At 44.8% G+C, this 26568-nt stretch overlaps 1 protein-coding gene across 3 annotated transcripts in view; it reads left to right on the top strand.

The window, feature by feature from the left end:
- Positions 1–5236: 5236 nt before the first annotated feature.
- The window catches only part of ABHD2 (abhydrolase domain containing 2, acylglycerol lipase), a 38930-nt gene continuing 17598 nt past the window's right edge, over positions 5237–26568 (top strand). The window contains exons 1-4 of one of the 3 annotated variants that reach the window (XM_048317437.1): positions 5237–5324; positions 15177–15257; positions 16059–16259; positions 26003–26178. In XM_048317437.1, coding sequence (XP_048173394.1) covers positions 16066–16259; positions 26003–26178 — 370 coding nt within the window. In that variant the 5' untranslated portion in view covers positions 5237–5324; positions 15177–15257; positions 16059–16065. The other 2 variants (XM_048317438.1, XM_048317439.1) reach the window with 2 other exon arrangements.

The following is a 26568-nucleotide window of genomic DNA, read 5'->3' as shown; positions in this document are numbered from 1 at the left end:
GGGTCATTACACAGCATCAGCAGCACCGTTTATTTCCTCCAGCCCACGCAATACTTTAACTCAGAGGTGGTACAAAGGGAAGCGCTGCTCCTGCAAAGCCAGGTAAGGTCAGCCAGAGGAATGGATAGCAGTAGCTCTGCAGTTGCTTTGTTTTCCTGGGACGATGATCTGCAGCCTCCCAGGTGCCTGTGCATGGAGAAGGGTGGTCACCCCCAGCTCACCTCTGGCTGTGGTGGCAGACCTTCCCCGCTTGGCTGTGACTGACAGTGCATCTTCAGGAAACCATCAGGCACATGGAGATGCTCTGGGTTAACCTTTCATCCCAGCCATCCCACTGCTCCTTGCAGCTTTCTCCCCACCTATCCAGCCCCCCAAACCATGCTCCCGTGGTTCACCCACAACCTCACTCACAACCCCCCACCTCCGTGTACCAGCACCAAGCCTGTTTCCTCTCACGCCTGCTTTCCTTCTACATCTCCAGGAAACAGAGCTCTGGCTCTCTGCTCCTGAATATCATCACTCGTTCTCCCAAATCACAGCTGTAACCATTTCTTTTGTACTCACCATTATCCAAACACCGTTTTGTCCTCCCTCCCTCCCAGATCCATCCCAGTTCCCACTATTTTGGCACAAGGCAGTAGCTTCCGCCTCCACTCCATTTATTTCCATAAATATTGCTCTCTAGGAAAAGGCCCTTCCCCATTCCTCAGACAATAATAAAATTTGGATTTTTACAAGGGGGTGCTAATCCCATTGTTTGCTTCACTGAGCATTTCAGTTTGCAGGGTTGCAACCCTGCATTCTCCTCAGGCACCATGACTTCTACGGAAACTTTTCCACAGAAAGCATTTCACAAGCAGCCACTGAAAAAAACAATAAAACTGTGGCCTTAGCAGACTCTCTGCCAGCTTTCTGAGGCAGGACAATCCCAGTCTTTTCAGACTCCAACCTCAGGAACACACTACAGTAGCAAATGTCAGACAGACCACTTGGGATTAAACAGAAAACCAGCGGTTTCCCTTATTCAGTATGACATCTTGGAAACTCTCCAGGAGAAGTTCATACATCCTTATGGCTCTAGTACATTCATTTGTCTGAATCCACCCTGTTTTCCATCAGAGACGCCTCCTCTCCCTGCTCTCACTGCCTGACAGACACCTGCTGCTCTGATGCCACCTCCACTGCACAGAACCCCCTGCTTGTGCAGGTGGCTTTAGGGACAGGTGCCACACCAAAGCACGGCCTGGCTCCTGCAGCTGTATCTTCAGTTACCAAAATGTGTGAAAGGGGCAGAAACAGCTGTAAGTGAATAAGAGGTGGCATTAGAGGTGGCTGCAGGGAACAGGTCTGCTCAGCCTGGCAGCTTTTGGTGCAGAAGGTATTCTGAAGGTAGGAATTTCACCTAACCAGACTCCCTGGAAAATTCAGTAGTGTTGTGGCACAGATTCCTTTCAGGGACACAGAGATGGATCCTTCTCCTAGACCACTGAGTCTGCTTGTGGAGCCAGGCAGGGTTCAAGTGCCATGGAGCAACCAAAAGCAGGACCCACAGCACTGCTGATGCTAGGGAGTGGTTTTCAAAACCTCTTCCTCCAGCCAGCAGCTGTGGCTGGATGTGGGTTAAAAGCAGTGAGCTGGCTGCTGGGAATCTGTGGACAGAAGCAGCGGAACACAGCCTGGTTAAGTGCTCGGCTCAGCGGCATTTCTCTTTTGGCCTAAAGAATTTGGGAATGCAATAGCCCATCTGCTCCGAAATGATCAGTGAAGCTGTCTGTATAAGCAGTCTGAGCCCTGTCGGGTTTGGGAGAAAAACAAAAAAAGTGAGTCAGAAAGTCTCTAGCAATGGCCTTCAGCCATTAGAGGAGACCAGAGCCTGTGGTCTAGAGGTGACAAAAAAGTGGACAGCAGTACCCAGAAGGGCTGAGGTCAGTCACTTCAGTTCTATAATTAGGAAATAAATAGCATGCTAAATAAACCCAGAGTAGAAGCTTTTGAGGAGCGTGACAGAGCTGGAAGTTGGCAAGGAGCAGCTGAATGAGAATGTGATGGAAAAATACCGATCAGGTGGGCCACGTGCCACCTCCCCAGCTGGTTTGTATGATGCAGAAGTTCTCCCATCCCTGGCACTTGCCTCCATACATTGCCAGGTCCTCAGGACAGAGGCTGGTCTATTTAGAGCTATGCAAAATGCCCGTTACTCTTTTAGACACCATTTTCAGAAAAGATGTAAGAGTCCAAAGAGCACTGTGCCTCCAGATCCAACAGGCTCTGGAACAGCACGGCTCTGCAGCCCACGAGCCAAAGCCTCACTGACACTGCAGGGAAGGCAGAGCAGGAGAGGAAAAAGCATTGCCTTTATTTCCATCTGCAAAGCTTTTCTGTGCTCACATGTCACTGACAGGCACTTCGCTTCTTTTCAGCTGGCAATCAAACCGTGCCTAAGAAGTGTTTTCCTTTTTGCTCCTGCTACACACTTCCAGAGATGAACACCCTGATGTTTCCTCTGGCAAAAAGGTTCCCTCAGGGGTGCAAAGTCCGCAGGAGTCCTTCAGCACAAGGCACGTTTGCTGAGCAGGAGAAAAGATGGGCCAGGGGAAATGAAGCAGAAAAAGAATTCAGAATTCCTTGTGGCAGCAACAGCCAAAAGAGAGAGGGGTGTGAAGAACAAAAGGTGATTGTCACCACAGTGTTGCATGGGGGTGTCTCGGGCTGGTTCAGCAGCACGTGGAGTTCTCTTTGCCTGGTACCTTTCCAATTGCTGCATTTAAAAAGGTGGAATTTTCATCAGTCTTTTTTTGGCCTCTCTTTACAGAGGTAATTGGCTGCCCAAAGCACAAGGCAAAGCTGCGTTCTTCCTGTGCTTTCAGTTTCCAGCAAATACATTTGTACCCTTTTGCAGTAGCCACACTACTCAGAGAGGGTTCCTCCTGTCTCCAAAGCATTGGGGTGTTCCTGGACACTCCCATCCCACCTCTCAGCAATAATAGCAGGCAGAAATATCTGCTGGGCTGAAGCAGCTAAATCCCTCCCCTACAAGGCTGGAAATGAAGCCCAGCTCTTTCCAGCACTCTTCCTTTGGGGATGGTTCAGGCTCATGCCCAGATGGCATTTTCTGAGCATGACCTGTTTACTGTGAGTGGCACAGCTTTGCTCCTGGCTCCTGGCCAGAGCACTCCACACGGGCACACAGGACTGCTCCCAGCACCAACCCTGCAGAGCCCACCAGCACATCGGCCTGAGCAACTCCCCACACACTCAGAGGGAGGGCGGCTTCCTTCACAAGCCATGGCTCACCACCTGTCTTAACAGCCCAAAGTCAGATTTGTATTCCCAAAACGTGCTTACTCCCTCCCAGACATCCCTGCTTCCACACCACAAGGTGCAGCTGGAACCCCCCAACACTGCCCAGAGTAAAACACCAATGACTGGCACTGGTTCTTCCCTCCCTTTCTGGAGACACAGCACCTTTTCCATCACTTCACTTCTTGCAATAAACACGGCTCAGGATTTCGGCTCCCACTGCCACAGCCACCTGTAAATTCGTGCTGCCATTTCTTCAGCGTTCACCTGCCCTCAGCAAGAAATGAGCAGCAAGTGAGGTTTGCTTTGTTTTGTGACAGGTTCATAACAAAGCTCTCTTCTAATAGCTGAGCTTCTCTCAGGTCAGAGAATCTCCAGTAGTCTCAAGGACATAAAATAAAAGCCTTGCCTGGAGGCTCAGCTCCAGTTTGAGGCATGTTTTCCTGCCTGGATCTGTTTTTTCCTGCCTGGATCAGATGGTGAAGGAGCTAAGGTACATCTGGAATCAATTGGACTGCAATTTTCTGTAATCAAACTCAAACACATTCCTCAAATACTTAGTTGAGCCTGATACCGGATGTTTATCTGCTGAGCCTATCTGTTAACTTGATCACAAGCATAACTCAGCTGCCTTGAGACACACCAAACCTCAGCCCAGTTGAGCCACTGACAAACTTAGCAACCACAAACCCTGGGTATTTTCACAAGCTTAAAAGATAAGGAATACAACTCTGTTTCACTGAGTGGTGTGGGATCACACCTGTAGCAAGTGTGGAGGAGAGGTGGTTGCTGTTTATTCTGCCACCTTCACTCCAGAGTTTTCCTCTCTGCCCTTACCCAGAACTCCCTCCTTCCCTGTGACTCAGGCTACAGCAGTTATTCATCGCTCCATGTACACAGCGCCCTGGAAAATGTGACTTGCTCCTTGAGAGCTTTCTCCACGTAGGAAGCTCCAACACCCGGTAAACAGAGGAAACAAAATATCTGAAATGAGAGGAAGGATTTTTCCATTCAGCTATATAAAGCAACCATTAACACAGCCCAGAATGGTTGACGTTACTAGCAACATAACACATCGTTCTTTTGGAAGAATACAAAAGAAGTGGTTTATAAAGATTGCATTGTGGACAGTTTTTTATCTTATCATTTATTTTCCTCCAGTGCCTTCCAAATGTGGCAGGGTCCACCCACCTCTGACTGGATTTCGCTGTTCCCGACACACACCCCACTTGGGACGATGCAGAGCACTCTGAGGGACCTGGAAAGACCCTTCGCTGCTGCTGGCACAGCCCAAGGGCGCTCCCAGTGTTTCCCACACAGAGGTGGCCTGTGGGCCCATGGTAAACAAACCCAGCACGTCGAAGGCCCAGACACCATTTTTAACATACTGTTTCCAAACGACGCAGTGTCATGTAACCAGCATCCAACACCAGGTACACTACACGGCTTATGGGCAGCCTGGAGCTGGTTTTTGACCCTCAGGACCACCGAACCCCGTGTCACTAAGAAGTAACCACGTCCTTCAGCTGGAGCCGCTCCCCGGACTGCCTCCCCCACGTCACGGGTGGTAGCTCCGGCGGCGTGCAGCGGACTGAAAATGAAGCTGAGGCGGAGGCTGAAGCCGCAGCTGCCCCCACCCCTCGGGCCCCCGCTGCTCCCTCAGGCCCAGCTCTGTCATGGCCGCAGCACCGCGCACCCCGCCGGCGCCGACAGCCCCGCCCCCAGCCCGCCGCCGCCAATCACCGTCCTCTGCCTGACTGACAGGTGCCCGAGCCACTGGAACTGCGGCATCCCACCCTCCGCTCCTCCGCCAGCCAATGGCGCCCGCGCATCCGTGACGGTGAGCCCCGCCCACCGCTCTCCTCCCGGCCAATCGACGCGCGGGTCTGGGCGGAAGCGGCGCGGCGGTGGCCAATGGGACGGCGAGGGCGGCTGCTAAAGGGCAGCGGGCGGCGGGGCCGCGGCAGACGGGCGGGAGCGGCGGCGGGAGCTCTCGGGGGCGGCGCGCCCGGCCGGGGCCGCAGGTGAGGCGGGGGCACCCGGGAGCCCCTTCCCGCAGGGGACGGCCGGGCCTCCTTCCCGTTCTTCTCGGCAGGCCTGCGGGGCTGCCCCGCGGCCGGGTCTGTCCCTACCCAGCCGTGCACTGCCTGCACGCCCGGCCCCGCGTGTTTGTTGCTTGGGGGGGAGATGGGGCTGTCCCTCGGTGGGGCTGTGGCGGTGAGTGTTCCGTCCCCTCGCTGTTCTCCCCGATGCTGGAAGCTCTGGGAGGTGGCGGTGCGGTGACAGCCTCTCCTTCGGCTCTCTGGGGGTGCGAGGCTGTGCAGGGCACGAGCTGGGGTGGGAGCAGCACATCCCTGTGCTCGCAGGGAGGGAAGCCCGACGTGGATGCGGTCGAGAGCTGAGTGCGGACCAGAGGATGCTCCCTGCGTGAGTTAGAGCCAGGTGGACTGTGCCCCTTGTCAGGTCACACTGCTCCCGCTAAACGAGGCTCTTCCCTGGTGCTCACGCTCCAAGGTCCTGACACTGCTGGGAGCAGCTTGCATCAGCTTCAGACTCCCTTTTGGTGCCTGCTGTGTACCTGCTTGTTACCCTGTATGATGGGATTCTGCCCCATCCTGCACCTTCAGGTGTAACTCGTGATCTCTAGCGCAGGATGTGTAGATGTATCTATCACAATTGATGAGTTACAGCTGCTGAGATCTCACCTGATGCTAGTGCGCTTGCAGAGGTATGTCAGGAGCAGCTTTATTCATGCAGTTATGGCTGGAGGGATTGCATTCTGTACTTGCATTCTCATGTAGGTTCTCTCAGAGAATTCACAACAGCTTCCTCTTATTGCTGATGAAAAACTGTCACTGGTCTGACAAGTATTAAAGATTCCTGTCTGCCTCTTAGATTGCTGTTTGACTTTCACAGTACTGGTGCATCCTTCTGTAACAAATCTTCCTGGCTTATTAGTCAGCTAACTGGTACAGGGTGTTCATCTTACATGCCTTATTTATCTATTATTATCATGCTCAGCCACGTTCATAATATTGCTTAGGTTGACATGTTTTAGTCCCTGCTGATACGGTGTCTGTATGGTGAACACTCAGTCCAGTTGTTTGCATTTGTGGTATCTCATTTTTAGACTTTCTTTGATAATATGTATTTCCTCTGCAGGGAGTTTTGTTATTGAGTGCTAGTCTTTAGTTGCTCTCTTATCTTTCCTGTGTCACCTTCTCTGTGAGGTGCTTGTTTAGTTCTCATATCACAAGAGAAGTTTCAATAGCTTCTCTTGTCTCTTCTTAGATCAGTGGACATGCAGCCATTCTTCTTATTCTACACATTGCTTATTTTGGTCTCAAAGTCAAGAGTAAGAACAGGAAGGCTATGAAAAGAGAAATAAAAGCTAATGTTTGAGTTCTTCTGTTCTCCTGTCTTATTCTTAAAAATAGCTGCTTTTGAATGGGAGGTCTTCTATGTTACTGAGTGAATTAGCTGCACAAAATACGAGGTTGACCTAAGATTGTGCCAGACTGTATTTTTTTTAGGTGTGGAAAAGATGTGGAGCTTGTGGATAAAGCCTTCTATCTTGCAGAACTGTTTCTGAAGAAGTTAAACTTAAAAATTAATGCGTTCTTCTCTTCCTGTAAAAGCTGTATTTTTTTATTCAGGGAGTGAATAGCGGCTTAAACTCTTAGTGTTTCATAAAGCTGCTTTATTAAACTTGTCATGTGAAAACTCAGAGATTAACACATTGAAGCAGTTGTTCTGGGATGTGGCACTGGGAAGAAAAGATGGCAAAATAACTCCCTTTGACCTTGACACAGGCATATGAAGACATTATCTGAGTCTACTAAGTTCCAACTATACTCCAGATGGGATTTTGATGTAGGATTAGGAAATGGTGGGTTTAGAGCAGTGAAATGCCTGGGTGCCACTGGGTTCACATTGCCCTGTTACTCACCTTTCTTCTTCCGTATCTCTTGCTGCTTCATCCCTGCTTTCACACTGCCAGCTCTGGCAGCACCAGAACTTGGATTAAGCTAACCAAGAACAGGATTTTTTTAGTCTCTGGTAGGCAGGTAAGTGCTGGGTTCTTGGGTGCTTGTAATTCCTACTGAAAGGTGCAAAGACCAGCCTGAAACTGGTTACTTGAACTTTTCAGCAAAAGCCTAAGCAATTGGAGTTTGCCAGGACTTTGGAGTCTTCATCTACACTTCTGAGTTTCTCTGGAAGAGTGTTTCAGGATGTGTTACAGCTCCAAATTGCTGTTCTTAATGTTCTTAATAGATCAATTGATCTGTGTAAGTATTTGCCCTTCTTCTGCCTAAATATCTTGCAAAGTTTAAGCTTATATGCAGTTAAATGTCTGATCAAACTCAGCTGATTAATTTCAATTGATTTAATTTCAGTGTGCAAGGGCATGTTGTCCTTCTTGTGGGGAAGCAAAGTCCCGCTTGCCCAGCATACGTGGGTGGCAGTGATGGTACCCTGTGGGGCAGCTATCTAAGCCTTTCCTGGCTCTAGGAAGGCTTCTACACCCAAAGGCTTATCTTTCCTTCAGCTCTCTCAGTTGACTTAATAATAAAGATTGTCTCTGACTGCCTGCCAGCCTTACTCTGCCAATATCAGGCAGCAGTAATTGAAAATGCTTTGCAAAGCAGTTCAGTACAAACCAGGTGCTTGAAATGTCATTGTGCCTGTGCTGTGTTAGAGGTAATGGCAGTGGAAGGCAGTGCCAGATGTGGCAGAGACCAGATTTTTGTCTATATCTCTAGACTGACCAAGAAGTGCAGTTGCTTATCAATCTGCTGTTGAGAAATGCTTTCATTTCTTCTTATCATGGGTTCAGTCTGGCTAAAATAAATGACATTGACAACTTCCTGTGCTAATATGGGTTGAGCCCCTGCAAACACCAAACTTTTCTGAAATGTGTCATGTATTATTTGCTGGTAACTGAGCTACAGCCTTATTCAGGGCATCGAGTACTCAAAAAGTATAGTACAGGCTCCTCATAGGAAGAGACAAGTGACTGCTACCGAGAGGCTCACTGTTGAGTGGCTTGCCCTGCTTCTAAACTTACCTCAAAGCATCCTCAAAGATGCTTTTGTATAGAGCTGGAGGTTCCAGAAAGGTTGTGCAGAGAGGGTTCAAGCCTGGCTCTCCCTTATCTGGAACACCCAGTTCTGTGAAGTGTTGGTTGAGCGTATGTGAATATGAAAGGCTGTACTAAGTGAAATAAGCACGTGCACAGTCATCTACAGTGAACCTCCTTGTAAGAGGTAAGGACAAAATGTCCTAAAACATGTGCCTGTAATACTCCTAGCCTGTCACTCTGATTCAGCAGCAGAGAGGGCAATGTAGCCCTTAAGACACTGAGCTGCTGGTGACTGCTGTAATGCTCCAAAACTGCTCTTTTAGTTGCATTCTGGGAGAACCTGAGTATTCATCAGTGGTAGTAGCTGTGTGTTGGTCAGCCCCTGTCTCTTTGTGTGTAGTTCTTCTGTCCTGAATCGTTTTTGCTTCGTTTTCAATGTATTTGCATGAATTACATTACTCCTCTAGTGTGAGCCTTCTGCCTGTCACGGACAGGCTGTGAGGGAATGACTCTGCAAATCTTCTGCTCCCCTGTGGAGAGGAGCTGCTCGTCAGGGGAACAAAGTAAGCAAGATCTTGAAAGACCTCAGTGAAATGGCACCTCAGCTTTTCATCCTGTTCAAGTACAGGTGTTTTCAGACTGCTTGAACTGACCATTCTTGAATAAAGTTCTTACCCGTGTTGTGCCTTGTTATAGGTGGTCTTCCCCTGCTGTGCAGCTCATCTGGTGTGGAGCACATTCTCCACTTACTCAACCCTGTAGCTGAGTAAACAGCTGTGATGTGCTTGGACTTTGAGCTGTTCCTCCAGTGTGTTCAGCTGAGCTCTGTGACAGTGTGGAAATGGAGGGGTTGGAGTCAGAGGATAAATGAGGCTTTAACAGTATGATGCTTCAAAATATAATGAAGGAATAGAGCAGACTTCCTTGAGGAGGGTTGGTCTATAATGCAGTTTTTATTAGCTCACTTAGGTCTCTGTGGCTTGATTCCAATAGCACTCCCTCATCTACTAAGCATGGTTTGTTGGGTTCTCTACAGTCTGTTTATTCCATTTCTTCCCTTGAGCTTTATGCTGCTCACTGACAGAGTTATGTGGTAGGCAAAGGACACCTGCTAATGCTGTAGGACTGTGTGAAGGTGTTACCCAATATTTCTCTCTGTACCTAAAAGTTAGCTTGACCTCTTCTACAAGGACCTGAAGCTTTACCCTGTAGTTACATAAGGTAGTGATTAGGGAGACAGTCCCAAGTCCCTGCACCTTATCTTAAAGGAAAGGTTCATGTTATTTAAGCAAACGTAATTATTTGATTACTGCAGTTAATCGATTTCTGTGAAGTCAGAGTCTGGTCCTGTCTTAGTTTAATCATGTTCATGAGGTGTGTGCAATAAAAGCTAGTGCAGGGGTTTTTCAATCCATTTGAGACAAACAGGAACCAGATAAGGTGATGTAACAAAGAGTTTACATAGCAACCTTAGGTCATATGTAAAAGCTGCCTCTCCTGCAGTAGAACTATTTCTGATCACTTAAAACGATATTGTTGGGAAACAAAGGCAGTTCCTGTAGTTGGAAGGAAGTTAAATTCAAGGCTCATTTGACTGTAAATTAACAGAGAAGTGAGAGTGCTAGAGAGCCTTTGGCCCTGTTTGCTGTAGATTTATTCTTGGGTGCTTTTTTTAAGCAACCTGCCTTGTGATGTACACCCAGCCCTCTGAGGTGCTTGATTTCTGCTCTGAAGGAGTAGAACTCCTCAAGGGCAAAGTAAAAAGCTCTAGTTCAAGGCACCTGTCTTTGACTGTGTTGATGGCTCCTTGTGCTGTGAACTTTATCCCTGTAACCTCACAGTACCTCTAAATTTAGTATGAGCCAAGTATTGTAACTCATGAAAAGGTCAAATTCCAGTGAAGGCACCAGCCAAGAATTTTTTTTGGAACAGGGTGTAAACAATACTTGCTTGTTTCTGTACTTGCCAACCAGCCAAATCCTGGCTTGGGTATGGCCCTGGCACAGGGAGGGATTTGCACTGAGGACTTCAATAGGCTGTCCAAATATTGTTCTTTGAAGCGTCCTGGTGATGGGGCATGTCAGTGTGCCCTCTTTACTGGAAGATAAAATCTGTCACATGTTGGACAACATACCCATGGTGGCTTTGCCAGGCTCCTGAGGACTGCACTTTATCTCTCATGGCCACATCTAACCCTAAAATTAAGTGCCTTAAGTGCTCAGCTAATTCTTCATTATACCCTCTGTGCTTTGAGGTCTGACACTTAGCTGGCTCTTTTAAATGGCCAAAAGTACCGAGTGATGCATCAAGATGGCAGCGTTTCCTTCTGATGTGTCCTCTGAGCCACACTGAAGGTAATGGGAGGTTTTGCTCCAGGTGAGCTTGGGCTGGGTAGATGCCAGTCTCGAGATAAGTGGTGTTACGACTTGCCTTTGTGCTTAAGCTGATGAGGCATAGTATTGGTGTGGCCCTAAAATACTCATATCTATGTCATTTTCAGGGAACAAAGCAGTTTAGACTTAAAAGCCTTTGTTTTTATAGCAAAGTGTTTTTTTACGCAAGCACTGGGTAAAAGGATATAGAACTGCGCAATAAAGCTTGAGGCTTTCTTTATGATTCCTCTTGCACAGGTTCTGTACTTGTGTGGCTTGTCCTCCAGTGCTTAGTCTGGCAGCCTTTCCCTTGAGGACATGTGCTTCAGAGCCTTTCCCAAGTGTATTCATCTTCATCTAGATGGTCTCTAAACATCACCCTCTGCATTTAAACCATTGAAAGCTCAGCAGTGAAACACTTTTGTGCACTTCCTGGAGTGAGATTTGAATAATATTCTGGCATAAAACTTGTCTTTGTAAAAAAAAAAAGCTATGCAGTGCTCTGACTTTTTGCCCTTTCCTTAATAAAGTTCCTTTCTCCATAACATGGTTCTAAATATCTTACCTGATAGTGATGGTATATCTTTCAGAAAAGTCATTAGCTTTGGCTGATATTAAAGATGATTAATTTCCTGGAAACATTCCATAAAGAACTGACTTCAGCCTTCCTCCTTCAAAGAGGTTGGAAAAAACCTCACCTTATTTCTGATCCTAGTCTGCTTTGGCACAACTCTTTAAAGTAGGGTGGTTTTGCTTTCCTCTTGTCTGATATGCTTGCTTTCACAGTTTTATTCCCAACCAGACACTAAAATACATGAAACCAGTCCAAGAAATGTCTGATATGTTAGTTAACAAAGTCTGCCTGTTTAAATCTGTCATAAATGGCCTCTTTGGCTCTTCTGAGTCCTAGTGGGTAGGAGTATTACACTACTTGGTAAGCTGTAACAGAATAGGAAAGGGAATTTTTAAAGACTCTCACTGTTGGCCAGGCATGTTCCAGTGTTTGGTGTCCAGCTGAGCTCTGAGATCATCAGTGAGCCAGAATGCTGAGGGGTGGGGAGGAATCCATGAGGCTTTTGTACCAAGCTGCCCTTCCTGGAAATGGCATTCCTTCAAGATTCTTCAGTCCATGTAATGGAGAATAGAATATCTTGTTAGTGGAGCCCCTTTCAAAGAGGCCTTTGCTCTTTGTGTTCCATATAGCTGCATCTTTGCATTAGCCTAAAGCATTTCTAATGCTTCAGTGAAATAAAAGTCTGCCAGGCTTTCAGTGGCTTGTTAAAAGGTCTGAGGGGGGAGGATCCTATGGGAATGGCTTCCTTTAATATCTCTGCTTTTTTTAATGTTGGCTTTCCAGTATGAAGAGTCAGACTCTGCTTCCATGGGTGGAGGAGCTGTAAAGCTTGGTAGCTACCAAATCCTGTGCGTGCCTTGTTGAGTCACAGTGAAGTGACTTCTGTCCCTGGAAGAGTTTCCTCTCCACAGGAAACCTGGAACTGAAATGCGTACAGCTCTTGGATTTGTTGACAGTTGTGAATTCACTTACTGTACAAGTAAATATTTTGATGTCTTTCCCAAAAACCCAGTGTTTTTGAAAGGATACACAAAGAATTTGCTGTAGCTCTGCTGGCTTTTGTTGTACTTATGTCTGTTCCTGTCTGGGAAGGGCGGGACTTGGGATTTTTTACTCATTATACTTGTACAGATGAAGTGCCCTCTGTTAACAGTAATGCTGAGATGTTTCCTATAATATGATTTTCCAGCTTTTTGTGATGAAAGGGCAAATGAAAAGACCACAAATCCAGCACTTGCTTTCCAGTGATTGATTTTAAAGTTATCCCTCAGTTACAGCTGGGACTTAAAAACATTGCTTGAGAAGGCTGCTGGTCTTTGGGGCTGTCATGCCTGTAAGGGATTTAATTGCACAATTTTATTAAAAAAAAAAGATGTTTCAAAATAACATCCTTGGGGCCAAGAGCTTCAGCTTCTTTGGGTTCTTCAATGTGGATCTCAAATGCTGTGATGCGTGGAAAGGCTTGATTGCTCCCAGTGGTATGCTTTTTGGTAATTTTGCCTGGCCTGCCAGAAGTGAATGCAGTGCTTTTTATATGGAAAAAGCCAAATGTTTGTCCAATTAGATTAATGCTGACCCAGTTAGAGGGGATTCTAGATTAAAATTTGTCTGGCTCAACCCTGTGGTTATCTATCCCTCCTCTTTTTTTTTTAAACAGACAAGTTTATTGGGTTAATGCAAAAAGGGCTTAACAAAACAGAAGCAAGGTGACCTCATCCCAGCTGGTTAAAGAGGGAGACATTTGTCCTCTGTGATTAGAGGCAGAGCTCAAATCCATTTTCGTAAGGTAAACCCTTAAAATTTTAGAGCCAAGTGCCTTGACTCAGCCCTTGCAAATCTGCCCTGGCTGAGACAGGTTTGTTTAGGTCTTCAGAAATACCAGACTTTAGAGCGAGTACCTCAAGTGACACAGCTGAATCCATAGGGGTATGGAGTCCTCATGGACTGGATCCATTGCTTAAATAATCACTGCAGAAAGCTGTGCACTTGAAGCGGTGCCAGCTTTGTGTTACATCTACAGACTGATCTGAGCTTTTGGGTACAGATTTTGACAAACACACGAACATCTAGCACATGTTTGAGGTGCGTAAGTTCAGTGAATGTGTTTAGACTGTCTAAAATGGAAAATACTAGTTCATAAGTGTCAAAGCATAATCCTGCCTACCAACAGCTGATTTTTCTGGAAGTAATGCCAAGCTGGAATGCTGTTTTAAGGGAGTGACAGGCTAACATGAGATCTAAAAGTATCAGAAAAGATGTGGTGTGCTTGTCATCTGAAGATTATATGGGAGAGAACATTCTCAGGGAGAGATAGAGTTTAGTTGGATCAGCTATATTGAGTCACTAGTACAAAATCCTAATGACTAATTGTGCCCAGTTTTATTTTTAGCGAGTTCACTAAGGTGAACACTGTAAACAGCAACCTAGCTTAAAATCCAGGAGTCAGTGCGTTCTCAGAGATTAGCGTATCTTAATTTTCTGAATAAAACAATGATAGGAAGATGTCAACAGAACTGCTGGGAGTTTGATCTGGCAAAGATTTGCTTGAGCACCTGGTTGTCCTTGAGCTCAGGAACTGGTCTGCTCTTCTGCCAGTTGTACCTTCCCTGGTGAAGCCATTACTGCGATTTGCCTGTTGTCCCCTACAGAACTGATGGTAGTGTTGGTGAAAGTTTACCAGGTAGAGATGTGAGGTAACACACTGCAGCTGAATGTGGTACTTGAACTCCTCTCATGATGCCAATGCTGTCTTCTGAGTAGAAGAATAAATGGCTTTTTATGGCCCATCCTCTCCCTTCTACTGTGAAGCTCAGAACTGGAAAATAGAAGCTGAAAGAAAAGCTGTCCAAGATTAAATGTCTCTGCTTCCCTCACTCTGTTCTGCTAGGCAGATGGTTGTGGTGGCAGGAACTTGCAGCTTTCCAGCACGTTGTTAGTCAATAGCTGATGTTACGCGTGTCTTCTTCCAAGGGGTTTTGGTGTAGCTACGCTGAGTACAAAAAGTACTTCTGAGGCTCTTTACTCCTGCGATGAAGAAGAGTGAGGCTTTGGTATGGTCTGTCCTGATGGTGTGTTTTCCATTTGGAAGCAGCAGCTGTGGTAGAGAGCAGACAGTTCTGGAGCTTTTCCTGGAAGCTCTGATTCCCCATCGATTTGTTGTGCCTGTGGTAAGGCAGTTCTAATTGCAAGTATTCCTTACACTTCTATGGTCACAGGCTGGAAGCTTTCTCTTTTATTGGCATCATCATATTCTTGTAACAAGCCTCCTTGCATGTGCACTAGTGTTAATTAGGTGACTGTGTCTGAGCTTCCTGTGGCTCCCACCGTGTTGAAGTGTGATGCGTTGTAACATCTCAAAAAGCAAGTGTGGGAACAAGCAGAGACTGTTTACAGGCTTCCATCTGTAGGAGTGAGCTGCCTTGCTAAGCCTGAATAAAAGTAGCAGGAAACTTCTTTCAGACTGGCTTCACACTTCGGTAACAGTGTAGATATTGTACAAAGTTGAGAAGTGTATCCTGCTAATCCTAGTTGTTTAAATAGGAAGAGATTTGGGCAGGTTTTCTGACTACAATGTCTCTCTGTCTTGCAGAGATGAAGTCTCTCTGCTCATCAAGTTGTGTTTGCACACTGCAATTGAGTTAATATGCTTTAGGCAAGTGATCTTGTCTGGAATCGGTCCACTGGCAACAGATTTCTGATGCAGATGGATCAGACTTGGCTATGACTGACTACACAAATAGCTTGCCATGTCTGCGATGGGACCTTTGTATAAATTTGTGTTCATCCTTTCCAGCTGAGAAATGCAGCTTTATCAGTAATAATCAATTTGCTTTTCCTCCCCTCACAGGATAGCTCGGGCAGCACGTGGATCAGTGACAAGTCTACTGAGGACTGGCAATTTTTTCTAGCTTGAAGAAAATTGAAATTGGTAAGACTTGGCTTGTCACTTATCTTACTTGGGTTAGGAAAGACCCAGGGAGAAACCTGTCCCTTCAACAATAAATGCAGCCAGGTGTTTGAATTGTATGTTCAAAATAAGCTGGATCAGTTTAAGAATTTGATTTCAGGCTGGAAGAATATATTTTTTTATACTTTGCTTTTCTTTCTTTACTCTGAAGCCCTTGAAAGATTAGATATTAATCTAGTCCTTCAGCTGCAGAACTGCAGTGAATTAAAAGAAATGCTGAAAATGCCAGTACATAGTGACCATCTTAAGTGCAGGCAGGATTTAGTACCAGTGTTCTCGTGGAACTGCAAGACTCAGACTGAGGAACTAATACAGTCGTTCTTTCAGATGCTCTGTTTCAAGTCTGGCTGCGAAGGAACACCTGTCCAAAGCTGCCAAGGTGCCTTTATAGCCTGGCTTTTCACCCAGCTTCTGTTTGACCTGAGTAGTCAGGTCAAACCTGACCTGCATGTATTGACTGGCTGCAGACCAGGGGTTGACACCTGAGACACTGGTGCAGTTCTAGGGCAGCACTGATTGGGAGTAAATCTCCTTCACAGCTGATCATCTAGTTTTTCTTCTGGTTAGGGTGTTTAGAACAATACCAACTAAATTTTCTTTCAGCTTAAAAGTTGCTGGTCTGAGTTGATATGCTAGGATTTCCTGGCAGTGTTAACTTAACAAATTTAGTTGGTTTGCACAATTGTATGTTTAACCTGACAGTTGATACTCGTATCCAACACTATATCTCTAAAAGCTTTAATGTTGTTTTTTTATCTCCAGGCTGAAAATGAGTGCAATATTGGAAACCTCTGAGCTGCCAGCAGTGTTTGATGGGGTGAAGCTAGCTGCAGTTGCTGCTGTTCTGTATGTTATTGTTCGCTGCTTGAATTTAAAAAGCCCAACTGCCCCTCCTGAACTCATTTACCAGGACTCTGCTTTGGCTCGCTTTCTGCTCAAATCCTGCCCACTTTTGACCAAAGAGTAAGTAGTATATTTTTTCCATGTTGACCTGTGTTATAGGAAGAAGAGCTGTGCTTATTGATTCTTCCTCATGTATTTCTTAAACTTGGGTTCAAATGGATGTCAGGGTATACTCCTGCTAAAATAAATTATTTCTAAGTCAAGCATTTCTTTATTGTCTCAGGTACCTGGATTTATGACCAAACCTTGTTGTGTGGCATTTTCCACAGATGTATAGAAAAAGTCATCACTGTTCATCTTTACAGAAGCTGTATGCTGATATGCTATACCAGCACTATATAGCCCACTGTCTGTAGAAATGGGGGAGGGGTGGGTGCAGTCAGCACTTGTTCATATTCTTGTACTCCTTTCTATTAGGGAAGGAATGTGTTGGGGCTCACAGGAAGGAGACGTTTTCATGGTGTCAGTGCCCTTATAATGAAGACAGGCTTGGCTATTAGTTTTAAAGTGCCTGCTGTTATCTGAAGTATGTTAAGGTGATTGAAAACTAATGAAATTTATTATTGGTGGAGCACATCCTAACTAGTTTAATAAAGTAATGACACAGAGGCCAGCTCTAAGCCTGTTGAATACACTTTCAAATTGACCTTATGTCAGCTGTGTGTTTGAGCAGGCTGGTCCCTGATCTTCCACTCCAAGACCTCCAGAATCAGTGCAGCTGCCCTTAACTTCACCAAGAACGTTTGCCAATAATAGGAAGCATTTAGTACAATTTTGTGAGGCTTTAGAGGGACAAGGACTTTGATTACAGTATTTCTCTTCTGCAATCACTTTGAAAACTTGCAAGTCCTATTTAGAAGCTCTAAATACATCAATTATATAGTAAGTGCCGAGTGCAGCTGCATGAACTTTCCTTTTGGATCTCAAAAGTCAAGCTGACTTAAGGATAGTCATTTTAGGGGAGATGAGAGGCTTTTAGCAGTGCTGTGTTAGGTGCCTTGATTACGTAAGGTATAAGATGTTAGGCCATGTGTTCTGTAAACTTCTAGAGCAAACAAAGCATTATCTGTTGAAATTGGAACCCAGAGAGGGTTCTGTGCTGCACTCCAAGTTGGTGGTAACATAAGTGTGTTTGGATTCTTGATTATGTCTAGTGCCTTAACTGCAAAGCAATTGCCTTCCTAAAAAATACAGTGAGGAGGTTTGAGTTACTTGGTGCTTTAGAGGCTTGCCATCTCAGTGTTGCACTCCAGAATGACATGTCCCTTGTCACTGAAGGAGCAAGCGTGAAGCTGTGCTGATTACCAGCCTTGAAGGCATGTTAGTATCAGGCTAGTCTTTGGAAAGGGATTGTCAGCTAATTCAGAGTCCATTTTCCTGCTATTTCAACTCTGTGCTCACAGCACAGGCTCCTAGCACTGCTGTATTAGGGCCATGTCTGTTGACTTTCAGTTGGAGAACAAAGCATTCCCAAAAGAGTGAAAATGCAGAACATGTCCAGCAGTATTTAGCCATCTGCTATGCATTAATTGCAGGAGTGATGAGCTGCTTGCAGAACCCTGGTATTGTGTTAATAGTGTGCAGTCGTGGGTTGTTTGCCTTCCCTGGATTAGCTGAGCTCAGGCTTGCTGGCTTCTCTGAAAACTGTAGCAGTGATCTCCAGTACCTGGTTCTTGGGCAAAATATTGTCTGAAAGGCTTCCATGACAAAAGGCAGCAAACTCAGCTGAAACAAACTAGAACAAACTGTGTTGATAGGTAGCTGTTCAGTCCTCCTACCTCTGTATCTCTGTTAAGGAAGACAGGACTTGGGAATATAATTGCTGTGGGGAATTAGAAGAATTTACAGGACAGACAACTCTTAAGATGTGTATGCGGTTATTTCTTTTTACTATTCTAGTGTTGTTATCACAGACTTTTTTCAATATAGAAATTAAAAAAAAAAAATCTGATAAATCCTGTCTTTAGGCATGAAAGTCACCTGGAGACTAAAGGGGAACAAATACATTTAAATTCCTGCAATTATGCATGAAACAGTTTGTAGGATAATTAGGAAAAAGCTATGTGAAAACAGCTTGTGCCATACTCCACCGAAAAATCTTGCAAGGCTTTGATTACTTGCTAATTATTCAGAGTGCTAGGAAAGCTGATTAAGCAGCTCTTTTCAAATTCTACCATGAAAGCAAAGTAAGTAGCCCAGCAATCCCTTCTGTTATATCAGTACTGGGTTTGTTGTCAGATCTGTTATAAGACCAATTCTTCTGTACAGAGGAATGTTCACAGCTTTCAGACTGGCTGTGAACTGGCTTTCGGACCTGGTTTGTTCAGCTCCTGCTTAAGGGAGGAAGGGATGAGGGCACTGCTGTGAAAAACAGGCTGACGGGGAGAAAGAATAACTTTGCTTGCTTCTGCTATCTGTGCAGGTGTTCAAAAATTCTTAGAGTAAACACTTTTGGACTTTATTTTCCCTTTATGGCACAATCCTCACCTCTGGCCTAATTCAGTGTATTGTAGCTGTGGTGTCATTCAGTGAGCCAAGTGGTGGTAGATGAATAATTTAAGAACTTTGAATTGTAAAACTGCCTGAGATGGCTGTGTGCCAGGTACTTTGTACTTGTAGATGTTAGTACTGCTTTTTACAGTTCTGTAAACTGCCAGAAACTTTCTACATGTCCACCAAACATTGGGAAGCAGGAGAATCTGTTTTCCTAGTGCTCATGTTCTTTTACCTGTTTTTCCATTCCTCCGACCCTGTCCAGCTCTGTACTTTGGCTTACCAAGTGGAGTAGCATAATCAGACCCTTTTCCATTCAAATTGCTGCTTCTTGTATGGAAGCTCTTGCAATTCAGCACAGCTATTGGTGCCCTTGAGCACTTGGGCCTAACTGCTGGTGGCAGCTGTGTCCTTTTCCTGTCTTTCAGAAGGGTACAGAAAGTCCTTCTGCTGTTATTCCTGTAGAAATGCAGCGCTGGCTCTTTGATTTGTGAGGATAAATTTGGCCAGTGCTTGCTGTACTGGGCTAGACTTTTTGTGGCTGTTTACAGTTTATTCTAACAAAGTGTGTGTATCTTTATTTCTGTAGAGATGTGGCACGTGTCATCCATGTCGAAAATAATTATCCTCACTGTCTGCACACTTTTTATCATCAGTAAAGGCAAGCTCCTCAAAGATTGAGGCAAATGACTGTCAAGCCTGTTAGTAAACACTGTCAAAGATCCAGCCTAGATCCTTCTCATCCTTTGTTTGCACACCAACCTGTGCTGGGTGAGCAGGCTGCCTGGTACCAGAAGACTCTTTTACGCTGTCACTGCTTTTCCCTTAGATGCAAGGAGATGAGTAGTCAGAAAAGCTGTCTTCAAGCTTTTCAGTGTTCTTTTCTTCCCCCTAATAGCAAGCAGTGTTTGATCCCTGTCAACTCCTTAGTGTTTTACTCTGGGAGGAACACTTCCAGGAGAATAATAAACTAGAAGAACAGTGCTACCCCTGAAGCTTTGGCAGGTGAACATGCTGAGAGGCAGAGAAGAATGGCAGCTCCCTGTTGGTAAATTGAAGCATTGACCTTGCAGAGAAGCACCCTCGGGGGTCTGAGTTTTTGGTGGGTGCTGTGACACTGGCAGCAGTCTTGTGTTCTCCAGCTCTTATCAGCAAGGAGGATTCTAAATGCTGTAAATCCTCATACCTTGTTTTGACTAAAATACTTCTTGTAGTCACTGGTGGGGGAGGAGGGGTGTGATGGGCTCTTTACTAAATAAAAGCTTCTGAAGTGGTGAAGGAGGTGGTTTAGTCAAGGAGGCCAGTCTGTATTTTTAAATAGTTCTGACTTCATACAGGTACTGTGGGCAGCAAACAAACACTTCTACTCCATTTATTTCTTTTTTGAGGCTCAGGGAATGTGGAAGTTCCATAACTTGCTTAAAATTTTTTGTTGTGTATCTGCTGTGTCCTCATCACGTTGAGCAGTCTAGCTGAGTTGATGGAGAAAAAGCTGCTTTCTACATATTTGGGGTCAGGGGTTGAACCCTGCAGACTTGTATGAGAGTTTCCTTGATTGGAATTCAAATTGCATTCCCTAGCATCAAATAAAGGACAAGGCTCAAAGCAAGCTTGATTTTTGTAAAGCATTCTTTAAATACCTCCAAACTGCTCTGTAAAGGGAAAAGAATAATCTCTTACCTGTTGTAATGCAGGTAAAAATTCTTAGAATGTCCTGACACTGAGAAGTTGTAGGCTCTGTTTTCTCACCATCAGTATCCAGTGTGCTATAGCACATGTAAGAGTTAATGTTTAAAGTGTTAATCTCCTCAGATGAAATGAAGCAATGCTCCAGAAATAAGCCTGTTGCTGAACTTCCACTTCAGATCTTTGAGGACCTGAATGCTGATGCCTGCTAATAAAAATAGCACAGTTTTTATGTGCTTTGTGTGAGCTGCTTATACAGCTGCTGCTTTCCTAAATTCCTGCATACTGGATGATGTACGTGCTCTAAAATGATAATTACTGCCTGAGAGCCACTAAATTTAATCTACAATCACATGCTGGAATTGTTTTAAATATTAAAATGTTAGGAGAAATTTTTGGGAAACACCTAGGAATTGTCTTGTTCTGGAGCACTGTGGGCAGCCACCTATCAAGATGTGAGGCAGTGCTGCACAGCTGAAATGCAGGTTTGGAGCTCAAACCCGAACAGTGTTGAGCAGATTTATGTAAATGGGTGTGAATTCACTTAACCACCTAAGAGTGATGAACTCTGTACATGTTGGGCCATGTAGGACAGCTTCCATAATAAGTAACTACCATCCCCAGGCCTGTTCTCCTGTCTGCCTCCTGTTACTGGAAGTTACAGGGCTGCTTACTGGAAGACATAACTGCTTCAAATCTTTATCATTACTCAGGGTGCCTGCTATCTACTGCAACTGACCAAAACGGGGAAATGAGTCAGTTAAAAGCCTTTGGGTCTGGAGTAAACTCAGAAGCCATTTTTGTTTCACAGAAAGAAAATCTCCGGTTTTGGTACAACATAACTTTTCTTTTGGATTTTTTTATCAGTACGTGCTTGTCTGGGTTGTTGTGTTATGCTGTCATTGTCCTTGTTTGGAGGCCTTGGCAAGAGGTCCTCCTGGCTGGTGTTCACTGCTCAGCTCCTGTCACCATAAGCCACAATTGCATAGCAGTGGAAATGCTGCTTATAGACATCCCTGGGCTTTGGTACCTCTGGGAGCAGCTTCTCTGGAACAGGACACTGAGGAATATGTACTGAAGCATCTCCATGCTGTGCTGGAATAACCTCTGCAGTACACTGCTTTTCAGAACAACTTCAGGTCATAGCAGACAGAGAGGAAGGAGTTGAAAATCTGTTGTCCTTGAACACTTTCCTTGTTTCTACTTGTTATCAATGCTGGAGGGAAGCCACCTGGTTTTGAGTGAAGGGCCCTTCTTTGAAAGACATGGTTAAATTTAGCAGTAATTATAGTTTTGGCATAAAATCTGAAGGACAATACTCAAATGCTCCTTAGACTGAATACTACTTAATTGCTCAGTCTGCATTGTTTCCCTGTGTTGCATCCTGCTGGGCTTGTTTTCTTAAGGTAAACCACAAGAAGAATGCCCTGAGTACATGCGCTTCTGTCTGCAGGATGATTGTTTTGGAGAAGCATCTTTTTTCAGCTGTTTGCCATGAGGAATGTTGACTTCACTACAAAACAATCTGTTCTAGCTCTTGCTATCAGCCCTGGGTAGTTAGGTTTTTTCAGCTGGGTTGAGGATAGAAATGTCTCTGAAACTGTGTAGTAGGCTTAAATAAAATTTATCTAATCTGATCTGCCCTTTCAGAGGGTAAAGGCTTTTGCACAATTCCTGGCAAGTTTTCTCCCTCACCAGTGTCGTATTGTGCGCCTTTGGGACTGAAGAGTTCTTCCTGTGCTCTCTTCTTTTTGAATGATTTTAGTAAAAGCAAGCTAAGTCCACACCAACCCTGTAAAAAGATGTCCCATCCTTCAGTCTTGTACAGTCTTGTGCTGTTAGGCTCAGTACTTGCTCTTGGAAGTTCTTGTAGACTTTGTCTCATCGAAAGACATAAGTCACACGAATGTTTCAAAAATAGATTTGTCCATTGGCAAAATGGAGGGTCAACAGAAATAGTGTTGACAGGCAGATCATGTGTCTGATTCTGCTATAGATTGTAAGGATACCTTGTCCTCAGCTGAGAACAGATTTTACCTGAATTCAGTGACAGAGAGGAATCACTCTTACTGTAAAGGCTTTACCGGGTTTTGTAGTAGGTTAGATTGACAACTTGTTGTAGTAAACAGAAGTAATATCTTTATTAGCTGCTTGGTTTTGCATCAATCTTATACGGTAAGTTCTAATCTGTCTTAATTTTTCACTGATATTACAAGTTCTGTGCTATCTGGGCAACTTTCTTCCCTTTCCCTGTTGAAGTGTTGTGCTGTTCAGTCTCCTGAGCCTGGATACTTAAGGGACGTGGTTTGCCTCACAAGTCTGTTGCTTAAAGGCTGATGGGTCTAAACAAAAAGTTTAGATGGCAAACTTTAGATAACAAGCTTCTTCTTGAACACTTGCATGTATTTCAGAGCTTCAACTGCTTTAAGACTTACGTGCAAACTAGAAATATACTTAATGACTTGGTAGAACTTACAAATATCTGCATCAGAGCACTATGCACATCATTCATGCTGAAGCTTGGCTTTTGAATATTTGTCTGAAAGAGTGTAGTTACATGCAGAGTGACTAACACAAACCATCTTTGCTTCAGGCAGTGATGCTTAAGCAGGTGGCTGGAGTTAGCATCATAAAAGATAAGCTGAGCATTTTACTTGGTCCATAGGATGCTCAAACACTTACGCATTCTGCAGGGAGTGACAGTGAATGCTCCCTTGTCCATAGGGCTTCACACAGTTTTAGCTTTGAGGGAAACGTGGAAACTGTAGTTGTCACTTGACCATCATTATGGATGGAGTGAAAGGGATTCCTGCCTTAAATAAAAAACATGTCAAGGAAACTGCATGTGCTGTTTGCCTGTAAAAGCAGTATAAAGGTTTGATTTATTGCACATCAGTACTTAGGTAACCTCCAGCTGGGTTATGCAAAGACAGGTCTGGGGGTTTCTTTCCCCGGAGAAACCATCAGTGACCTGAAGAGGCAGACTGTGGGAAGCAGTGTGCTTGAAACCATTTGCCTTCCTTTAAACTCTGGCAGTAGTGGTGAGGCTTTGAAGACTATTCTGATTTAATCTCTTAACAACATCCTGTGGTATGTGCTGCTGCATCTGTTCCAGTGGATGGCTGTAACCTATGGCTGGGAACTGAACTGTAGGTTAAACATGAGGATGTCTGCAGAGATCCTTGATTTTTGGTTTGTTTTGGTATTTTTTCACGGTAGCAGTAATCAGCTATAACAGCTGTATAACTTAGCTGCTGTAGCTGGACAAATTGCTTTCCTGTTAGCCCTATAGGGTAAGATTTTCAGATAGTCTTTGAGTTGAAAAGCACTGTATAGAAGCAGAATCACCAAAACTTTCCAATGCATGTTCTCACCCAAGATTAGAAACCATGAAGCAATGCTGGCATCTGAGTCTCCTAAAAGAGCTGAAAATTCTTATTATAGGTTGTATTTGTCAGCTCCCCTCAGAAGGTGCTAGCAAACCCTATCAGTAAAGGATGTCTGTGGGGAGAAAAAAAAAAAGACAAAAAGCCAGTCAGGCACTGTCTAGTGTGGAGTATGGCTACTGATGTGAACTGGTGCCACAGTAAATGACTGGGGTGAAGCCAGCTGTTTTTCCTTATGTTGGGAGAGCAGTGTCTCTTCCATCTGGCATAATAGGTGTGTTCAGAGCCCCTGCACTGAGCTGTATGAGACTTGAGCAGAACCGTGTGTAGTTCTTGGGCAGCCTGGTTTAGTCTGACAGCCCTATCCCAGTGGGTATTTACTCTGGATTGTGAGAATGGACCCACTGACTACTTTCCAGCTCTAGCAGCTATTGCAGAGGATGAGCTTGTCCAGCCTCTGTCACTGCTGGGAATCTGCACAGTTCTACATTGTGCCTGGCAAGACCCAGTGCAGGGATGCTCCCTAACAGAAGAGGGGTGTGATGCTCCTGGCCTTGCCTGGATCCTTTGAAAATCTTTTTAGTTGAGTGATCAAATCCAGAATGCACTGAAGGCTCACTTACAAGGTTGTGAGCAACTTTTGCAGCCTTTATTGAAGCACTACCTGCTTCTCCAGAAATCTGTTTTGGATCTCTTTGGGAAGTGCACTTGCAAAAATGAGTGAAACTACAGCAAACTGTTGTGTTGCTTTGACTGTAAGAAGTCTCCCTCGTAGTGAGGGTGAAGAATGGGGAGAAAGAGAGCATACTGCTGCCCTTGTCTTGCTAAACAAGCCTAAGTAGTTTTTATTTGATAGGAAGTCTCTTTAAGGAGTGTGTGGGAGAGGAGGGAGTTGCGGATATGACACATAAGAGCTGGCATGGGGAAAGGTCCAGCTGTATGAGTAGGCAGTGTCAGAGCATAAAGGTAGGGTTTGTCACGTTCTGGTAGATTATGGGCTTTAGTAAATTTGAGCTGCCTAGTTCTCTTCTTCTAGAAGAGAGAGGAACATGATCTCTGCTTCATGTGCTCTCAAGAAGGCAGAAGGAACAATTGCAGGAAGCCCCAAACACAGCAGGGAGGGACTTGCTAATCCCTCAGGATCCAAGGTGTTGTCAGAAGCTCTCAAGCTTCTTCTGGATAGCCTGGTCTGTGCACCAGAGACCACAGTTCTTTAACTGGAAGTGTGTCTCCCGGGACTGCTGTTCTCCTCAACAATAAATCGTTCATGCTTTCCTGTTCAGAGCTGATGTAACTCTCTTTTTCAAGGCATTGGCTCAGTCTCCTTTGCTGAGTGACCAGGTGACTTGCCCACAGGCTGGTGGTGCTAGGGCACAGTATGTTTCCTGTTAAACCACTTGCAGCTCTGCTTGTGCTAAAACAAAATTGATAACTAAGCCTTTAATGCTTTCCAGCTCATAGCTGTGTTTCTCACGTATCTTTTTTGAGGGCCTGTAAGCCAGGAAAAGAGACAATCTGCCTTGTTACACAGCTTTAATATACCCTTGATAAGCATGAATAATTGGTAGACTCGCCCCTCTTACTGGAAGGGATTTGTTATTCAGTGGAGTTTGGCCAGTTTTGACTGGTTCTTTTAACACTGTCTCAACTTTTACCTAATTCTGAACAGCAAAATCAACCTGTACTGTGCTCTTTGCTTAACTTAGTAAAGCAGTTCTGTGTAAAATGATCCCAACCAGCAAGTCTTGGGGCTTTCAGTTTTCTAGAACTTGCTGTGAATCCTGCTGTTTCTGCCACTGACTTGTACAGTCAAGTGCTTATGCAGGTTCATGTGGCTCGACCCAGGAGGCTTCAGTGTTTCAATTAAAACAGATTTACAGCACTGTGCAGTTCTGGAGGTCACTTTGGTTGGTTGGCAACATGCAGTCCCAGTCTCACCGAGGCACAAGGCCTCTGTGTATTCAGTGAGAAGCATTTGTTCCTCTAACATCTCAATAATAGGGAATGTGTGGGGTTTGGCTTCTGCTGTTGCTATCAGTGCTGATTTTTCAGCTTTGAGAGCGTTTTGGCCTCTTGTATAAGGCTGCAAAGATCACTGCTGCCAGTTCAGTCATAGCAAAAACAATTCCATATTTGTTATTATATTTGGGAGCTGGTGAGAGATTTATGGGAGTGCTTACCTGTTCTCAAAGGCTCGTTAACACAGCAGGGGTAAGTAATTAAATTATTGCCTTTCAGGTACATTCCACCCCTCATCTGGGGAAAGAGTGGACATATCCAGACAGCTCTTTATGGAAAAATGGGGAGAGTGAGATCACCACATCCATATGGACTTCGCAAGTACCTCACGATGCCAGATGGAGCGACAGCCACCTTTGATCTCTTTGAGCCATGCTCTGAGCACTGCACTGGAGGTGAGTCAAACAGCTGCTGGCTGCTAACCTTGATTCTGTGCTCTGGGGGACAGATGAGGAATAGAGCCCTAAGAAAAAGCAGATTTCTTTTTTTTTAACTCTGAGTTGAGATCTTCATGGTACAATGCTGCACAAGAACAGTTACTGTTATCTTTATTGCTGAAGAGAACCTGAGCAGTGCTTTTCTAATGAGATAAAAGTTCAGTGGCTAGAGCTGGTGATGTTGGAGCTTTGCACATGAGAGTTACAGTTAATTTGAAGTGCAGATGATAATCCTGAATGTAATTTACTGTGCTTACTTGAATTACAGCAATTACTTTCTTGGTTGATGAAATGATATCTTGTTAAACTAGTGAATAGTGTCAGCAGATCAAATATCATTAGATTAGC

This window comes from Corvus hawaiiensis, chromosome 13 (genome assembly GCF_020740725.1).
Source record: "Corvus hawaiiensis isolate bCorHaw1 chromosome 13, bCorHaw1.pri.cur, whole genome shotgun sequence".
NCBI lineage: Eukaryota > Metazoa > Chordata > Aves > Passeriformes > Corvidae > Corvus > Corvus hawaiiensis.
This window is presented reverse-complemented; position numbering and strand designations above follow the sequence as displayed.